At 49.8% G+C, this 18,658-nt stretch overlaps 1 protein-coding gene across 1 annotated transcript in view; it reads left to right on the top strand.

Annotated features, from left to right (window-relative positions):
• lrba (LPS-responsive vesicle trafficking, beach and anchor containing) overlaps positions 1-18,658 on the top strand; it is a 184,498-nt gene that overhangs the window by 61,254 nt on the left and 104,586 nt on the right. Inside the window, 3 exon segments of the mRNA XM_076996609.1 lie at positions 9,215-9,358; positions 10,582-10,652; positions 12,681-12,789. Coding sequence (XP_076852724.1) covers positions 9,215-9,358; positions 10,582-10,652; positions 12,681-12,789 — 324 coding nt within the window.

Raw genomic sequence — 18,658 nt, 5'->3', positions numbered from 1 at the left:
CACCGATACGCTACGCACCAATACCAACACTACTACACCGATACGCTACGCACCAATACCAACACTACTACACCGATACGCTACGCACCAATACCAACACTACTACACCGATACGCTACGCACCAATACCAACACTACTACACCGATACGCTACGCACCAATACCAACACTACTACACCAATACGCTACGCACCAATACCAACACTACTACACCGATACGCTACGCACCAATACCAACACTACTACACCGATACGCTACGCACCAATACCAACACAATTACACCGATACGCTACACACCAATACCAACACTATTACACCGATACGCTACGCACCAATACCAACACTACTACACCGATACGCTACGCACCAATACCAACACTATTACACCGATACGCTACGCACCAATACCAACACTATTACACCGATACGCTACGCACCAATACCAACACTACTACACCGATACGCTACGCACCAATACCAACACTACTACACCGATACCCTACGCACCAATACCAACACTATTACACCGATACGCTACGCACCAATACCAACACTATTACACGATACGCTACGCACCAATACCAACACTACTACACCGATACGCTACGCACCAATACCAACACTATTACACCGATACGCTACGCACCAATACCAACACTATTACACCGATACGCTACGCACCAATACCAACACTATTACACCGATACGCTACGCACCAATACCAACACTACTACACCGATACGCTACGCACCAATACCAACACTACTACACCGATACGCTACGCACCAATACCAACACTATTACACGATACGCTACGCACCAATACCAACACTACTACACCGATACGCTACGCACCAATACCAACACTATTACACCGATACCCTACGCACCAATACCAACACTACTACACCGATACGCTACGCACCAATACCAACACTATTACACCGATACGCTACGCACCAATACCAACACTATTACACCGATACGCTACGCACCAATACCAACACTACTACACCGATACGCTACGCACCAATACCAACACTACTACACCGATACGCTACGCACCAATACCAACACTACTACACCGATACGCTACGCACCAATACCAACACTACTACACCGATACGCTACGCACCAATACCAACACAATTACACCGATACGCTACGCACCAATACCAACACTACTACAACGATACCCTACGCACCAATACCAACACTACTACACCGATACGCTCTGCACCAATACCAACACTACTACACCAATACGCTACGCACCAATACCAACACTATTACACCGATACACTCTGCACCAATACCAACACTACTACACCGATACGCTACGCACCAATACCAACACTACTACACCGATACGCTACGCACCAATACCAACACTACTACACCGATACGCTACGCACCAATGCCAACACTACTACACCGATACGCTACGCACCAATACCAACACTACTACACCGATACCCTACGCACCAATACCAACACTACTACACAGATACGCTACGCACCAATACCAACACTCTAAGATGCATATATGACATACTCCAGATTACACTTGGATCTGCATGTATCACAAAAACTGTCGACACATATACACACACCCACACACATCTTTTGGCTTTGGATATTTGCGCCATAATGACACACTCTGTAAAAGCTGGGTGTGTAAACCTTTGGCCTGACAGCACATTATTGTTACAGAGGCCAGCAGGCCGGCGGAGGAACCTCGCTCCCAAACCTCCCATCATCCACTGCTCCTGAAGCATTTCCTACCTTCATCATCACACACTTATGAACAAAGTTGTTTTATCTCTCAGACAGAGATTGACCGTTTACATTTCTAAAAATAACCCCCACCTACCCACCCCCTCCTCACGTTTGTCCTCCCGTAGTGGAGTGGTAGCAGGGCCGACCCAGCCTTCGCTCGTACGTCAAGCCCCCGAGGAAGTGGCATGCATGCGGCCCCCCACTCGGGGCTCGGCACCCGGCATCGGGGGGAAATGACACGCTCTAATGCACCTATTCGTCATTTCTGACACACCGTTGTGTAATGCTAATCTAATCAAAGGGTCCTCCTACATCGGGGCTTGTGTGTGTGTGTGTGTGTGTGTGTGTGTGTGTGTGTGTGTGTGTGTGTGTGTGTGTGTGTGTGTGTGTGTGTGCACACGCTCTAGCGCGATCCTGCTCTTGCTGCCAGACCTGCACTCTGTTGTCGCTGATTGCTTCAATTAATCACCCAGGCCCAAATTCTCCCACAGTTGATGCAAATGTAATTTCATTCCTGAGGAAAGTTGGTGGTATGCAGGTGCTGTGAGGCTGAGAGGGAGGACGGTGTAAATGAGCTCCGGGCTGTTGTTTACGCCCAAATAGATTGCACGGCGATAATTAGTTTTTAATAAACAACGGGGTTATTGTTTTACTCCCCACGTTAACATTTATATTTCTACACTTAATCACTTGTTTCTTTATGCTCCTGATTCATTTAGAAGACTTGAGAGACTTAGGATGATTTTTGTGATGAAACACACACTAGATCTTCTGACAGGAAGTACTATAGATGTCAACAGGAAGTGGGAGCATGGGAGTCTCGAGTGAAATGACGAAGGGGTGAATTTGATGGATTATATACCCCCCCCCATGCCTCATGTGGACTGAGACAGAATCTGCCAGGGTGCGATACAATCAGTGAAAATCTTCTAATGAATTTCCTCTTGGCATGACAGAGTAGAGTTGGGGTGATGGGATCAAGGGTCGGGGTCACTGAGGACTTTTTAATCACGCTGGATTGGACAGATGTATGTGTGGCCACATCAGCTCAGCTTTGAGACTCTGATGCTAAACTGTTGTTTGATGAGTCTGGGATCCACATAGTTCCCTTTATTCCCAATTAAAGATCAATTTTGATCAGGCGCTTTTGCTCTTGTGTGGTTTATTGCTTGTCACTTAGCTGTGGGTTTATTGATTTGGATATTTGCTGTTGTTCTCTTTGTTGACTGATACTCTTTTGGCAAGGGTAAGTTTGGTCCTGGGCTAAAGTACACAGGCTCTCCCCTGAAACTGGTTCTTAATCAAGAAGTGTGCAAAAAGCAGCCATGAGAAAAATAATGAAGAAAAGTTTTAAGAAAATGGTAAACATCTGAATATATCAGAGTGTGTGTGTGTGTGTGTGTGTGTGTGTGTGTGAGAGAGTGAGAGAGAGAGAGATTTCCTGCTATGAGTCTAATATCTTCACATTAAACAGCAGCGCATGCTGCCTCTGGTCTCTGCTCTAAAGTTGCCAAATGCGAAGGGCCTATTACACCGTTAGTCTTTGAAAATTTTATGAGAGCAATTTATTTACTCGCGAGCTTGTCTCTTTGTCTGCCCTTTTGAGCTGGGAGAGTGAGGGAAATAAACTCAGTTATGGAGGAGGCTTCCCAAAGCCCAAGGCCCGTTTTAATCCTGTCCACCAGAGATGAACAGAGACAGGGAGAGAGAATATAAGATCTGCTATCAAGATATCTACTCCATCTAAGTAATTTAGAGTGATGGGGGCATCAGGAAAGGCTTTGCATATTACATGAAGATCACCTTTGAAAGTCCTCGTCTTTCCGTTCAGGGCCTGCGTGTAATGGGCTTGTTGTCTCAGTCGGCCTAATCCGCTGTGACAAGCACCCAGACCTGACGCTTTGCAAGATTTACCTACTGCGTTTCACTTGAAAAGGTTTCAAGCCCTGATTAATAAATAATGCGTCACGTGTAAAAGCACTCAGAGCGAAGACCGGGTGTGCTTGTCTTCGGCTCTGCCCGACTGTTCACCGTTTAGGGTGATCAGCCGCTGTCTGTTCCCTTGAGCCAAGCCCCTCTAAAAAGCACCTCGGCGAATGGAATGGCCCCAAGTTCTATTTATGATGCAACAATGGGAGCAGCTCTGTTGCCATGGCATTGCCTATTGCATTCTAGAACCTGTTGAGGTCTCGAAGAGAACCAAATGTGATTAATTTCTCATCATGGTTAAATTCTGGCCTTAATGAATAAGCAACCAACCAATAGCTAACAAACCAACAATCAGGCAATGAATCAGCAGTGGAAGTGCTTGAGTCAGAGTGTAACGGATGTATGCCAGTGGTACCTGCAGAAGAACAACTGGGTTGCACCATGCCCTGCAGTGTGGATGCCTGTGCTTCTAGAACCAGAACCACCTGAGAGGGACCAAACCAACTGACAAATGGAAAAAACCATGAATTGTATTTTGTATTGTGACGGGCTGTGTGTAGAACGTGTGTGCAGGCATGAACTCCCCTCTGACCTTTAGCCTGGCAATAGAGAAGTTTAACCCCCAACTACAGGCAGAGGACGTAGAGATATTGGAGAGAGATACGTAAAGTAAAATATTGATTTGTCAATGGCATAGTAACAGGAAGGCCCAGTTGGCCCAGGTGTGCAGATCCGTGTCCCTGCAGGAGCAGCAATGCAAATCTGTGGTATACACTTGCACTGTTGACACGCTTTTCTATCCTTACCTGAAAATTGCCATTGACATAGTCGCCATAGTCCCAGTGAGCATGGGAATTGTTTTTTAAATGTTATATGTTAAGTCTACATCAACACTGAATGAAAAGTATTTACATTGCTCAGAGATCAGCAGAAACTGCTGATCATACCGTCAGAGCACGGTATCGATATTTTATGCGCGTTTGATTGACATCCCTCTGGCCAAGTCTCCCCGCCCTCCCTCCCTAGGCAAGCTTACTCAGCTAGGCCACTCAGACCCGCCGAGGCCAATCCAGTGCATGTAGATAAATAATAAAAGTCCAGTGGGAGGGGCCGGAGACATCACTCTCCTGGACTGGAGACATCTCTATTCTGGACTGGATGCATCACCTCTGGTTGCATGTGGTGAATGTGTGTTTTCCACAAGATTGGGACTCGCCCAGCTTACATCGAGAGAGGATAAATTATAAACATTTAGACACTGGAAAGGCACCAACTGTTCGTACGGTGTTCCTGGCCAGCTTTAAGGTACCTAATCCGCAATCATGGGCTTCGTTTCTCTGGGGCTTTGACCTTTCAGACTCTTGCTAAGACTCGGCGCTGTTCTCCTGGCTCCTTCTACCTGTGAAAAAAGCCACGTGAAAAATAAGCAGGACAAACGCTGTGAGGAGCAGAAGGAGGAGTAGAGCCTCCTCCCCCCACCTCCTTCCCTCTCTCCACCCACTCCATAGCCTGCTGGGTAGCATAACACACATGCAGGGTTCAAGTTCTGGCCCAGACTGTATGCTGCTCCCCCCAACCCGCCCCCGCCCCGCGTCCTGGGCCGTGACCCACGCGTGTCTCTGGGGCTGGGGCCGCGGGATAACTTTGCTCTCGGCATTCTTTGAGCACCGCGCTCCACAGAGGCTCCGGAGAAACACAGCAAACGGCGAGCGGTTCTTAACCCGGCCGGCGCCCTGCTGCCATGGGCCGCTCCGCTCCGGAGAGGGGCTCTTCCGGACAGGAAGTGCGAGCCCTGGCATGTGGGGAAGAGCTGAAGCTGAGCGTCTTTTAATTCGCTCCCCGACCGCTGGCCTGTCAGCCCGGCGCTCCGCTGGACAAGGGGAACGATCGCATTCGTTCTCCCTGCTGTCTGCACACTGGGGCCTGAGAGCAGCTTCACTTTGTCTACTGCCCGAGTTCACAGAAATTCCAAAGGTCTTATTTTTGGTTCAGACTGGTCAGAGATATTCTTAGTTGGCCCTGCTTTCTCTCTCTCACACTCTCGCTGTTCCTCTCTCTGTATCCCTCTCTCTCTCTCTCTCTCTCTCTTCCTCTCTCCTCTCTTTCTTCATGTTTGTATATGTGAGTGAGGGGTAAAAATCATGTCAGCGTGGTGCATTCTAACCCGTCCCAGACATGAAGCTGCATTGTCTCTGTACTCAGGACAGATTTATGCCTGTTGTTATCCTTCTTGTCACCTCTGGCCATGCAGCTGGGTGTAATTTAAGCTGTTTTAGGCAGTGCCTGAGTTTACACACTAATGCGGTCTTTAAATCAAATGAAACATCTGTATTTTCGGTCGTTTAAAAAAGTCCAGAGGTTTTTAGATTTCACTGTGGATTTTTTTTCTTTTAAGCTACAAAGCCCAACACATCACAAGCAATCACAAACGTGTGTTTAAGCACAAACCTTTGCGTTTGGGGAGAGGATGTATTTGTTGTCTCTCTTTAATTCCCTTTGTGTTTTGTGACTGCAAAAAAAAAAGATCACCTCAGCAGCTGCTGTCTGGTTGGACGTGTGTATTTACTCTAGACTAGATAACATCTGAGAACATGGCGGAGGTGTGTAGATGTGTTCACCCAGTCACGTCGGTAATTAAGCCTCCCAGATGCTGCTCTGACAGACCGGGCCACTGATTGAGGGCGACTGGTGTGCCACCTCAAACCCCACTAGCGCGACTGTGGACCTGCGTAGCCATGGAAACGTTTAACCATGGGACAGCACAATAATAGAATAGCGCAGTTATGGCATGTAGCAACGAGGGGACGTTCACACACAGTCGAGTGCGGCGTGCGGTGTGTGTGCAGCCATTTCGCAGTATTTGAAATAAATCATATCAGTGCACCAAATGCTTGTTAAACACCCTAAAAAAGTATTTGTTTTCTTATATTTCTGGTTTTCTTTTCATGGACTCTGAATTCTGGCTGTGGGCTTCTGGTGTTATTTTGGTGTTATTTTGGTACCATGGCCTCTTCACACTAACTCTTCCTCTCCTGACACATTCAATCTGGATATTGAGCTCTTCTGCCTGATCAAAGCACTTCCCAGAGCTTCACGTGACGTGACGCTACGGCCGTAACGTAAACGTCGCCCCCTGGCCTCGGGGCGCGGCTCGAGCTCCCGCGGGTGACGGATATTCCTTCTGTTTCAACTGAACTTCAATCCCCCTGCCGGCCAAAAACAAACAAATACTTGTGATTATAACTGATGGCCTGGTAGCGCCTGATGGACTTGTTTATTTTTTGTTGAGAGAAGCCAAGTGTGCTGCCCGTATTCTTGCCCTGCAGTGGCGAAGCAGGCTGCTGCGTTGCATTGTGGGTCTGTGTTGTGTCAGAGGTGTTTTAGTTTGGGGGGCTAATTAGGCTTTTCCCAATCAGCAGCTGTTAAGGACGAGGTGGTTTAGTAATCATCATCACATCAGACTAAACAAAGCCTCAAACAGGAAGTACGGGTCACCTGGTGCAAAACACGCGTGCAGCGACTCCTTACCAAGCAAACCTGGGCCTGCCCAACTGTGCAGTTTCAAACATCATTAGTGTGCATTTCTGTGCTTGTTACGTTGAGTGATCTGTGTGTTTGATGCACTTTATTTATGTAGCAAGACATGATACCTGTCTGTCTGTGGGAGGGTAGGAGTGAGTGTGTGTTACACCACACCTAACGATGGTGCTGTTGTGTTTGTTTGAACCTGTCGCTGTCTGACCCTCCGTGTTGTGTGAGGATGCGTTTGTTTGTTGATGAGCACACCACTGTATCTCCCCCAGAACCATAGCAGGACTGTAGCTCCATCAGAACTGTAGCAGGAAGCTGGTCTACTCCATCTCCTCCTCCCTCCTCCCTCTCTCCCTCTCTCCCTCTCTCCCTCTCTCCCTCCCCAAGGAGCAGGGGGTCTCAGTGTTTCCATGCTGCGTCCTCCATATCACAGATATACATAACATGGACATCCATTTTGCCTCAAAATCTACCATATTGCCCTTGTTTTTCAATAACCTCACTCAACCTCTGTAGCTTTTGGCTTCTGTAATGCTGTTAGATTTCCATTCCAAACACTGTTGTTCAGTGAGGAAGCAGCAGTGCATTTTGCATATAATAAATCTCGGAGTGATAAATATTTTTCTCGTCTGACATGGCTTGGTAATCTCTGAGGACTCTCGGAGATGGTAGCCCAAGACCCCGTGTCAGACCCAGGAGACTGCAGTGCACAGCCTGCAGACTGTAAATCAGCACTAAGAGAACAACAGAGTTTGGTACCAGTATGATTCAGCTTTCTGACCTCTTTAACCTTGAGGAAGTTTCTGGAATAGATAGCATTTATTGGTTATTTCAGTGATGCTGGCTGCAGTATAACTCAGATTGAAGCTGCTTGCGGGTGTGTAACAGCAGGATCTGATGCTGTAAAAAGAGACCCCGCCATTCTAGGCCTCTCCGTGAAATCGATCCATGTTTGGTCTTCAGCTCTCATTCGCGAGCGAAGTGCGATGTTGGGGAGATGACCTGGATAGATCGGGTCGAGTGGTTGCCATAGTTTCAGGCCCAGAGGTGGTTGGGTGGAAGCACCTCTTTGAGGTCGGGGTCAAAGTTGAGAGGTCACAAATGGTCGCTTGTATCCTCTCATCAGGTCAGGACGGGAGAGGTCATAAGGAGGCATAAAACCGTATCAGGCTGCCCCAGAATGACCGCTGGAAATCCAATAAGTGTCAGAGAGGCTGTCCCGACTCTCCTCAGAGATCGTTACGGCTCTTTGATTGGGGTCATCGCTTTCTTTAATTAAAGAATGATGGCTTTTCCGTAGCCATTGAAGCTACATTTATCTGAGTGGCAGCAAGCTTCCGACACGCACGCTCTCCTGACGGTGTGGGCAGTGACCTCTGGAGAACGGACCACTCAGACGTCTGGACTGGAGGCCTGTGACGTCTGATCTGCCTTTAAATGGGAACTGATGCAAATAAATACGTCCACTGGGTTTCAGACAACACGTTCTCTTCGTCTTTTCACGTGTTCTAGGAAACATGTCTGTCTGCGTGTCTTTTTTTGTTAACCCTTTGCCGAGACAAAGCTTTGTTTTTGCTGTGACTCTGGGCCGGTTTGCCTTCAGGCCTGGAAGAGCAACTCCTGGGCCCTGATTCTTTCATCCATCCCTCCATCTGTCCCTCCATCCATCCCTCCATCTGTCTCTCCACCTCTCTGTTCCACACACCTTAACCATTACATCAAATCATCCCTCCCCCCACTCCTCGTATCATCTCTGATCGTCCTATGTCATCTCCCATTCTCCCATCCCTCCATCTCTCCTTCTCTTTCTCCCTTCTTTTTCACTCTTTTTCATCCCCGATTACATGGTGTTTGTTTCCTCCAATCTTTATCTTTATTTTCTTGAATGTTTCACCCACAGTTTACATTCCTAGTCTTCCTTTCCACTCATCCACTGTTTTCTTCCATTGTGTTCTTAATCACCCTCTCTGTAAGAGTCCCAAAGCTCCTCCCACCAACCCCAAAGCTCCTCCCCCACCACAAAGCTCCTCCCACCAGTCTCAAAGCCCTGCCCACGCACACCCAGCAGCTTTTGCTAAAAAACAGAGACAGATCTGCTACATATCAGCAGCTATAATTGTGAGTGAAAGCTGAAAAACTCACACACACACACACACACACACACACACACACACACACACACACTTTGACACTTGCCATGTTAACAGGTTAAAGTGTAGTTTATTTTGGTTTGGGTCTCTTTCCCCTCTCTCTCTCTGGTCCTGGGGAAACGGCACCATTTGATGAAACCAGTGTGTCTGTTTCCATCTTGAGTTTCGCTCTATGACCGTAGAAGCAGGAAGGTGATTAAAAATAAATTATTAGAGTTATGAAAGTATCAGCTGAGTGTCAAATCATCCTCGTGTCTAATCTCTGTCCTTACTAATAAATCTTCTCCTGACTCTTTTTATTCTGTGAAATGTGATTTCTCTTTCTGTTGGATCCTTCCGGAACCTTCTGGACGGTTCAGACTTCATACACGGCCGAGGTGCTGCTGTCCTTGCCATGCAGTCGGGGATCACATGGAAAGTGTTGAAATGTTGATACGACTGTGGAAAAAGTTGATGCGTCTCCAAGGCGACGGGGGTTGTGGTTTGCAGGCCTGTTTGGACTGACAGTTCTGTTTCTCAAGCAGAGAGGGAGCAGATCGAGTACTAGGGTGCAGTAGTCGACATGCTGCCCCCACCTCTGACCTCTGACCTCACGTCTGGGGAAGCCTGGCTTCACCATTCCTTACATTTTGCTCTTTCTTTCCTGGTCCCTGCCTCACTCTTTTTCTTGGTCTGTCTCTCTCATACTCTCTCATCCCTCTCTTTCTGTCTCTCTCATTCACACACACACTCTCTCCCTCCCTCTATCCCTCTCTCTCTCTCTCTCTCTCTCTCTCTCCTATCCCTCTCTCCCTCCTGCTGCCCCTCTCTTTCTCTTTTGTGTGTGTGTGTGTGTGTGTGTGTGTGTGTGTGTGTGTGTGTGTGTTCAGAGTGGTTCTAATTGGTAATGGTAGCAGGATCAGTGTTGGTTCCTGCACAATGTCTTCCACCATTGCTGCCTCCGCACAACACAAACATCCTTCTGCATGACAGTAATGCCAGATTATAACTGATGAGTACCGGGAAAAACGTTTGTGTGTGTGTGTGTGTGTGTCTCCGTGCTTTCATGTTTTTAATGTACGTGCAGCATTATCATGACATGTGTTCTGATGCTTTTTAAAATATGTGTTCAGAGGGGTGTAGCTATAACTATGCCTATTGTAACTATTGGCTGTGTGGTGTGTGTGTGTAAACTCCCACTGCTCTGTGTGTTTACAGGAATGGCAGAACTCCATCCAGAAGAATGCTGGTCTAGCCTTCATCGAACTTGTCAACGAGGGCAGGTATGTATCGAATCCCCACCTGTTCATTGTCTAATCCGTCCACACTTGTGGAGAAAGGCAGGTAACCGCTCATCACCTGTACATGAGGGCAAGTTCCTATCAGAACCCCTCCTGATGGTTATCAGGGGCAGATAATGAAGAGGTGGTTAACGCAAAGCGGCGAACTGTACATTATCTGCGCTAGTCTTTGCCCTAGGACACTGCATGTGCTCTCACACACTCACACACACACACACACACACACGCTCACACTGAATGAGAATCAATACCTTGCAAAAAGAGGCTTCATGTGTGACCCCCAAGGTCACAGTGACCCCCGAGGTCACAGCTCCTGTCAGTATGTGCGAGTTACCACAGGCCCCGGACAGGGAGGCTGGCAGCAGGAACAAAAGACGTCCTGCCCGCAGGCCTCTCCCAGAAATCCAGCTCATTTTTCCGAGAGGAAGTCCATGTCAACTCCACCGGTCCCTTCCATTACCCAGAATCCCACAGGGATGAAAGGAAACCTCATCGGTTCATGCCTCTTAGATCTCCCTTATTAGTGCCAGCAATGCTAATTCATGCTAATGTGTGCTACAGAGAAATGCTAACAAACGTCCCAGTCCCCCTCTAACTTCACACATGCCTTCAACCCTCCGTTTGTTCCCATGGGTTCCTCCTCTTTAAAACATTCACCAGTTCGATGGGTTTTTTTTTTTTTTGCAAACAGTGTCCGGTACATAGAAATGAAACGAACCAGTTCCAGTCCTCTCAGGTTTTGCGGGTTGTGCTGTGCTGGCGTGTTGTTAGGGTGTTGTGTGGTAGTTTCTAATGCGGCATCATCATCTCTCATTGGTTTGTGTGGAGCGTTTCTCCGTCCAGGACGTTGCACCAGATGTCTGAAGTGCTCTCGTGCGAACAGCCTGATTTGCAGCATAGGGGATGGTAATACTATCCTGCTCACACTGAGAGAGGAGGAAAAAAAGACAGAGAAATGGAGTGGAGAGAGGAGAGAAAGAGAGCGAGTGTGCGTGTGTGTGTGTGTGTGTGTGTGTGTGTGTGTTCAGAGAGGCACCTCTCTGGTGTGCGACGCCATAAACCAAGAAGCCCATGGTGCGTCTGATGTTATTGATGGCGTCCAGGGTGAGTGGGGCAGTAGTGGTGTGGTGGGGGGGCAGTAGTGGGGCGGTGGGGGGTCACCAGAGGGTCCTGGGCACCTCCGCTCTTCTGCTGCCCAGCTTGGACACTCCAGCTCAGGTTTCTACCCCCTCCCTCCCCACTGTTATTCTTCCACTTTGCACGGGCCGTAGCCTCCCGACCCGCAGAGAGCAGATCTATAACCCCGTCGGTCTGCGCTGGGACCTGCTGCCTTTATGGCTCACTGAGGATCAGAGCTGGAGGAGACGGAGGAAACCTGATCTCAGAACAGTGCTGCCGACACCAAACATGCTGTGTGCATTCTAAGAAAGTGTGTGTGTGTGTGTGTAAGTGTGAGTGTGTGTCTAAGAGGCAAGAGAGAGTGCTAGTTCATATGTAACAACATGAGCAGGGTTAAGGGTCAGGGTTGGAGGTTAGAATTCCCTTCCTCTCCATATAATTAGAGATGCATATCATTAACAAATCAATTAGAGTTTGTTTTAGTAGAGCTAGTTTATAACTACTGTGGCAAATGTAATTTTCTGCCTCTTTAGCTATGTGTGTGTGATTGTGTGCGTGCGTGCGTGTGTGTGTGTGTGTGTGTGTGTGTGTGTGTGTGTGTGCGCATGCATGCCAGGAGAATCAGATTTGGCCCTTACAGCCATTTAGTTTGAGTAAATTTGATTTTACAGTTGATGATATGGGTGTAGATGTCCAGAGAGGAAGTCTTTGACTGTTTACTATAATAACACAAGGGATTATCAGTGTCAGCATCTGGTTACTGACCTGAATGATAGACTTGATGTGAGATTTCTACAAATACAGAGATCTCTGTCTGTCTGTCCCTCTGTCTCTGTCCATCTGTCTGTCTGTGTCTGTCTTTCTCCTGTCTCACTCTCTGTCTGTCTCTAGACTGCTAAGTCACACGATGAAGGACCACCTGGTGCGTGTTGCCAACGAAGCGGAGTTCATCCTGAGTCGGCAGAGAGCAGAAGACATCCACAAACACGCCGAATTTGAGGTACACCCACGCCCACACGTACAGGAACATACACCCACGCCCACACGTACAGGAACATACACCCACGCCCACACGTACAGGAACATACACCCACGCCCACACGTACAGGAACATACACCCACGCCCACACGTACAGGAACATACACCCACGCCCACACGTACAGGAACATACACCCACGCCCACACGTACAGGAACATACACCCACGCCCACACGTACAGGAACATACACCCACGCCCACACGTACAGGAACATACACCCACGCCCACACGTACAGGAACATACACCCACGCCCACACGTACAGGAACATAAACCCACGCCCACACGTACAGGAACATACACCCACGCCCACACGTACAGGAACATACACCCACGCCCACACGTACAGGAACATACACCCACGCCCACACGTACAGGAACATACACCCACGCCCACACGTACAGGAACATACACCCACGCCCACACGTACAGGAACATACACCCACGCCCACACGTACAGGAACATACACCCACGCCCACACGTACAGGAACATACACCCACGCCCACACGTACAGGAACATACACCCACGCCCACACGTACAGGAACATACACGCACGCCCACACGTACAGGAACATACACCCACGCCCACACGTACAGGAACATACACCCACGCCCACACGTACAGGAACATACACCCACGCCCACACGTACAGGAACATACACCCACGCCCACACGTACAGGAACATACACGCACGCCCACACGTACAGGAACATACACGCACGCCCACACGTACAGGAACATACACCCACGCCCACACGTACAGGAACATACACCCACGCCCACACGTACAGGAACATACACCCACGCCCACACGTACAGGAACATACACGCACGCCCACACGTACAGGAACATACACCCACGCCCACACGTACAGGAACATACACCCACGCCCACACGTACAGGAACATACACCCACGCCCACACGTACAGGAACATACACGCACGCCCACACGTACAGGAACATACACCCACGCCCACACGTACAGGAACATACACCCACGCCCACACGTACAGGAACATACACCCACGCCCACACGTACAGGAACATACACCCACGCCCACACGTACAGGAACATACACCCACGCCCACACGTACAGGAACATACACCCACGCCCACACGTACAGGAACATACACCCACGCCCACACGTACAGGAACATACACCCACGCCCACACGTACAGGAACATACACGCACGCCCACACGTAGAGGAACATACACCCACGCCCACACGTACAGGAACATACACCCACGCCCACACGTACAGGAACATACACGCACGCCCACACGTACAGGAACATACACGCACGCCCACACGTACAGGAACATACACCCACGCCCACACGTACAGGAACATACACCCACGCCCACACGTACAGGAACATACACCCACGCCCACACGTACAGGAACATACACGCACGCCCACACGTACAGGAACATACACCCACGCCCACACGTACAGGAACATACACCCACGCCCACACGTACAGGAACATACACCCACGCCCACACGTACAGGAACATACACCCACGCCCACACGTACAGGAACATACACCCACGCCCACACGTACAGGAACATACACGCACGCCCACACGTACAGGAACATACACCCACGCCCACACGTACAGGAACATACACCCACGCCCACACGTACAGGAACATACACGCACGCCCACACGTACAGGAACATACACGCACGCCCACACGTACAGGAACATACACCCACGCCCACACGTACAGGAACATACACCCACGCCCACACGTACAGGAACAGACACCCACGCCCACACGTACAGGAACATACACCCACGCCCACATACACCCACATATATGCCCACATTACACACATTATAATCCACTACAACTTTTGCACACATACACCCACATATATTCGTAGACTGCCATACATTACACGTTCAACACACACCAATAATGTGCTGAAAAGACAAAACAAATTTCCCGCAGTGTAAATAAATTCTCACTGAGTGGAAGGCAACAGGTCAGCCCAGACACGCCCATCAGCCCAGACACGCCCATCATCCTGGCCACGCCCCCTTCTCCTACTTCATCTTTGTCTTCCTATAACACTCTTGGATGGCCACAACTCTTGAGTGTAACTTTTCCCTGAAGCTCATGATCCCGAGTGGCGGTTTTGAGTGGAATCGCTGATGTCGAGCCATTATTATCTTCTCTGTGTGAGAGCGGCGAGCCCAAGCAGCTGTCCGTCATGTCCGACGAGCTGCCAGTGTGATGGAGAACAAATGTTTTCTGTTCAAACACACAGTGCACGTGGCCTGTGTCCTGGTGCCGGGACTGGGAGGGGGGGATTCTGGCATTGCAGCCTAACAAAACATGAAACACGGCTGGGGAGAGGTGACTTCTTCACGCGAGTCTCTCAGGAGCACTGAATTCTATCACACAGAACAATGTGTAGAGAAAGGCTCTGCCTTTATAGTCACCTACTGATACTACTGTCACACGTGTACACACACACACTTACACACACACACACAAGCATGCATACATGTACACACACTTCTGTGTGTTTCTCATATCCTCTCTTTCTGTTTTTCTTTTTCTCTCTATTTTTCACTCGTAAAAAAAAATCTTACACACACACACACACAGACACAGACAGACTCTTTCTGAATCGTATTATGTCAGTTTAGTTCCCAGTAGGGGAATATTTTGCCACTGACAGGAATACAGTATCTACCCCTGTACCCTCAACCATCTCTCTCTCTCTCTCTCTCTCTCTCTCTCTCTCTCTCTCTCTCTCTTCCCCCTTTCTGTGGGACTTAAACCAGTCTGTGAGGGTGGAGGCTTGGTCCTGTTCCAGGGGTCTACAGAGCCTGTCTGTTTTTTAAAAGCCCCTGGTCACCTCTCCCTGCTCTCTAGTAGTAAAATGTTATGCTTTCAAAAAAGTTCAAGGCAGGGTCCCGTATTCGAAACGGCGAAAAAGAAGCCGAGGGGGTGGGGTGAGGTGTGTGGGGGTGTTGGGCGGGGCAGGGCGGGGGGGGGGGGGGGGGGGTAGTGAGGGCGGGTGTAAAAAGTAAACATGAAACCTGGGGGCTGCAGTGAGTGTCAGGTTTGTGAGAAGCTCTGCAGTAGTCTGGTTTAGCTGAGGTCATGTTTTGTAGGTCCGGGTCCTGCGTGATTGGCCTCTAAGGCAGTATATTGACATCCAGAACTCACAATTCAAAAACCCCACAGGTACCCATAAAGAGAGGCTTTTCCCACCTCTCCGGTTTGATTGACAGCATTGCCAAGCGGGCTGTTGAATGATGGTTAGAGTCGGTTACAGAGATGAGCGTGGTGCATGTTCTTGATTGGACTCAGACCCAGTCAGCTCCGACACAGCCCTGTTACTGGACAGACGTGCCGTAGAGTCTCATTCTATAAAGCTACTGAATTAACAGATTCTCTGTTGTCAGGCAACAGCTGGACCAGAAACAGTAGCATCTGTAGCAGCTCCTATCTGACTGCTAGTTCAAAATAAAAGTCCCTTGGCTCTCAGTCAAATGACCAATGATCGCTTGAGTTCCAGTACTGCTAAACCACAACCAGCGATGTCACAGTAAAATGCTGCTTAATCAGCTGCGTGTGTTTTTAAAGAGCATGTGCGACTAAATCAGGCTTCATCCTGCTCTGTCATCCAGCACCTGTGCTTAAACAGCATCTAAGAGGATCTAACTCTCCTTAAACAACCTTCCTCATCCTCATCCTCGCCCCGGCTCTCCAGAGGGACGCGAGGAACGCTCCGCCTCGTCATTCCCGTCACCCCAGATTCCCCGGAGCGCCCGTGATCTCGCGGGCCTGCCCTCCCGGGACGGCCTCTGCTTTGCTCGCGCTCTCTCTAATTGGCCCCCCAGGCGTCGCCCGAGGTGTCTGTGCCAGCGTTGCCGGACCCCCCCGGGTCACGTGACCGCTCTCCCGCGCAGGAGAGTACACGCCAGCAGGAATAGTGCTGACTTGCGTTGTAGCGCCACAGCAGAATGTGCTGACGTTCCACAGGGGGACACGTTAATGAAGATGTATCGTGCACAAAAATACACCAAATATACTGTGTTCCTCTTTGATCTTAAACTCTAAATATCCTAAAATCACAGGAATCGGAAGACGAAAATGAACGTTGTGTACTGGTTGTATTGGGTAACGTTTTTATCGTTGCAGTGTAAGTTCCCACAATGTGACTGTGTGTGAAAAGGGGTCACTGGCTTGTGGGTTGTTGTGGTTACATCCTGTGTCAGGGGGACACACTTGGGTCCAGTCATGGGTCATCTCTGCTGCTCAGTCCCTCGTCTGTGTGGCTGTGTTCCTGTACACAAGCCCTTTGCTTCCTTGTTGGCCAAGCCCAAAATGGCCAAACCTCACGTCTCATTTCTTACAAAGACCCAGATGAGCAAACGCAGGTGTGGCGGACAGGAACTGTAACTGACCGCTAAGTGTTATGACGCTTCTGACATTGAGTCTCTCCGCAGGGATGTGTGTTGACAGGTCACCGTAGCTGTTTTAGGTTCAGGGTTTGTATTTTGACTCGACGCTGCTTCCTGACAAAGGCGAGTCCCTGCCACGCCCTTTCCTCCCGCCTCCTCGTTTGGACCAGGCTGCTCCGACACAACCCGAGAGGCTGCCGGGCCCCGATAAGTGCCTGGCTGATATTACACTATTGATTTGACCTCCTCCTGACTGGGTCACTCCTTGCGCACAGCTACTGGACTCATTTTGCGCTGCCACAATAAAACTAACAGGCGGGTGAAACATGCCCCTGGGGGAGGATCTCCTCATGCCCCACAACCCTCGGCCGACCCTGCCAGCGTGGACCTCTCTGAGCAGGTTCTGACCGGCGTGGCCACACTGTGTAGGACCAAACGCAAACGTATGATGGGCTGTTCCATCATTCTGCCTTTGTGCTATGGGCTCCATTATTTATGCACGGGTTGGGTTAGTGGTGCGGGTTGGGTTAGAGTGGTGCGGGTTGGGTTAGAGTGGTGCGGGTTGGGTTAGTGGTGCGGGTTGGGTTAGTGGTGCGGGTTGGGTTAGTGGTGCGGGTTGGGTTAGTGGTGCGGGTTGAGTTAGTGGTGCGGGCTGGGTTAGAGTGGTGCGGGTTGGGTTAGAGTGGTGCGGGCTGGGTTAGAGTGGTGCGGGTTGGGTTAGAGTGGTGCGGGTTGGGTTAGAGTGGTGCGGGTTGGGTTAGAGTGGTGCGGGTTGGGTTAGAGTGGTGCGGGTTGGGTTAGTGGTGCGGGTTGGGTTAGTGGTGCGGGTTGGGTTAGAGTGGTGCGGGTTGGGTTAGAGTGGTGCGGGTTGGGTTAGTGGTGCGGGTTGGGTTAGTGGTGCGGGTTGGGTTAGTGGTGCGGGTTGAGTTAGTGGTGCGGGCTGGGTTAGAGTGGTGCGGGTTGGGTTAGAGTGGTGCGGGCTGGGTTAGAGTGGTGCGGGCTGGGTTAGAGTGGTGCGGGCTGGGTTAGTGGTGCGGGTTGGGTTAGTGGTGCGGGCTGAGTTAGTGGTGCGGGCTGAGTTAGTGGTGCGGGCTGAGTTAGTGGTGCGGGCTGGGTTAGTGGTGCGGGCTGGGTTAGTGGTGCGGGCTGGGTTAGTGGTGCGGGTTGGGTTAGTGGTGCGGGTTGGGTTAGTGGTGCGGGTTGGGTTAGTGGGGTTGAGTGTGTTCAGCTTGGCTTTGTTTTGAATTGTGTGCCGTGTTCGATGGTCTGTCATGGTGTGGATATACGGTGGTGCAGCTATATGTAATGTGGGGGTTGTATGGAAAGGGGGGGGGTGTATATAATGGCCTACTGATAAATTATTCACCAGATAAATATGAGTTTAG

Source organism: Brachyhypopomus gauderio, chromosome 1 (assembly GCF_052324685.1).
Source record: "Brachyhypopomus gauderio isolate BG-103 chromosome 1, BGAUD_0.2, whole genome shotgun sequence".
NCBI classification, from domain to species: domain Eukaryota; kingdom Metazoa; phylum Chordata; class Actinopteri; order Gymnotiformes; family Hypopomidae; genus Brachyhypopomus; species Brachyhypopomus gauderio.
Note: the sequence above shows the minus strand (reverse complement) of the source record. Positions and strands in the feature narration are given on the sequence as shown.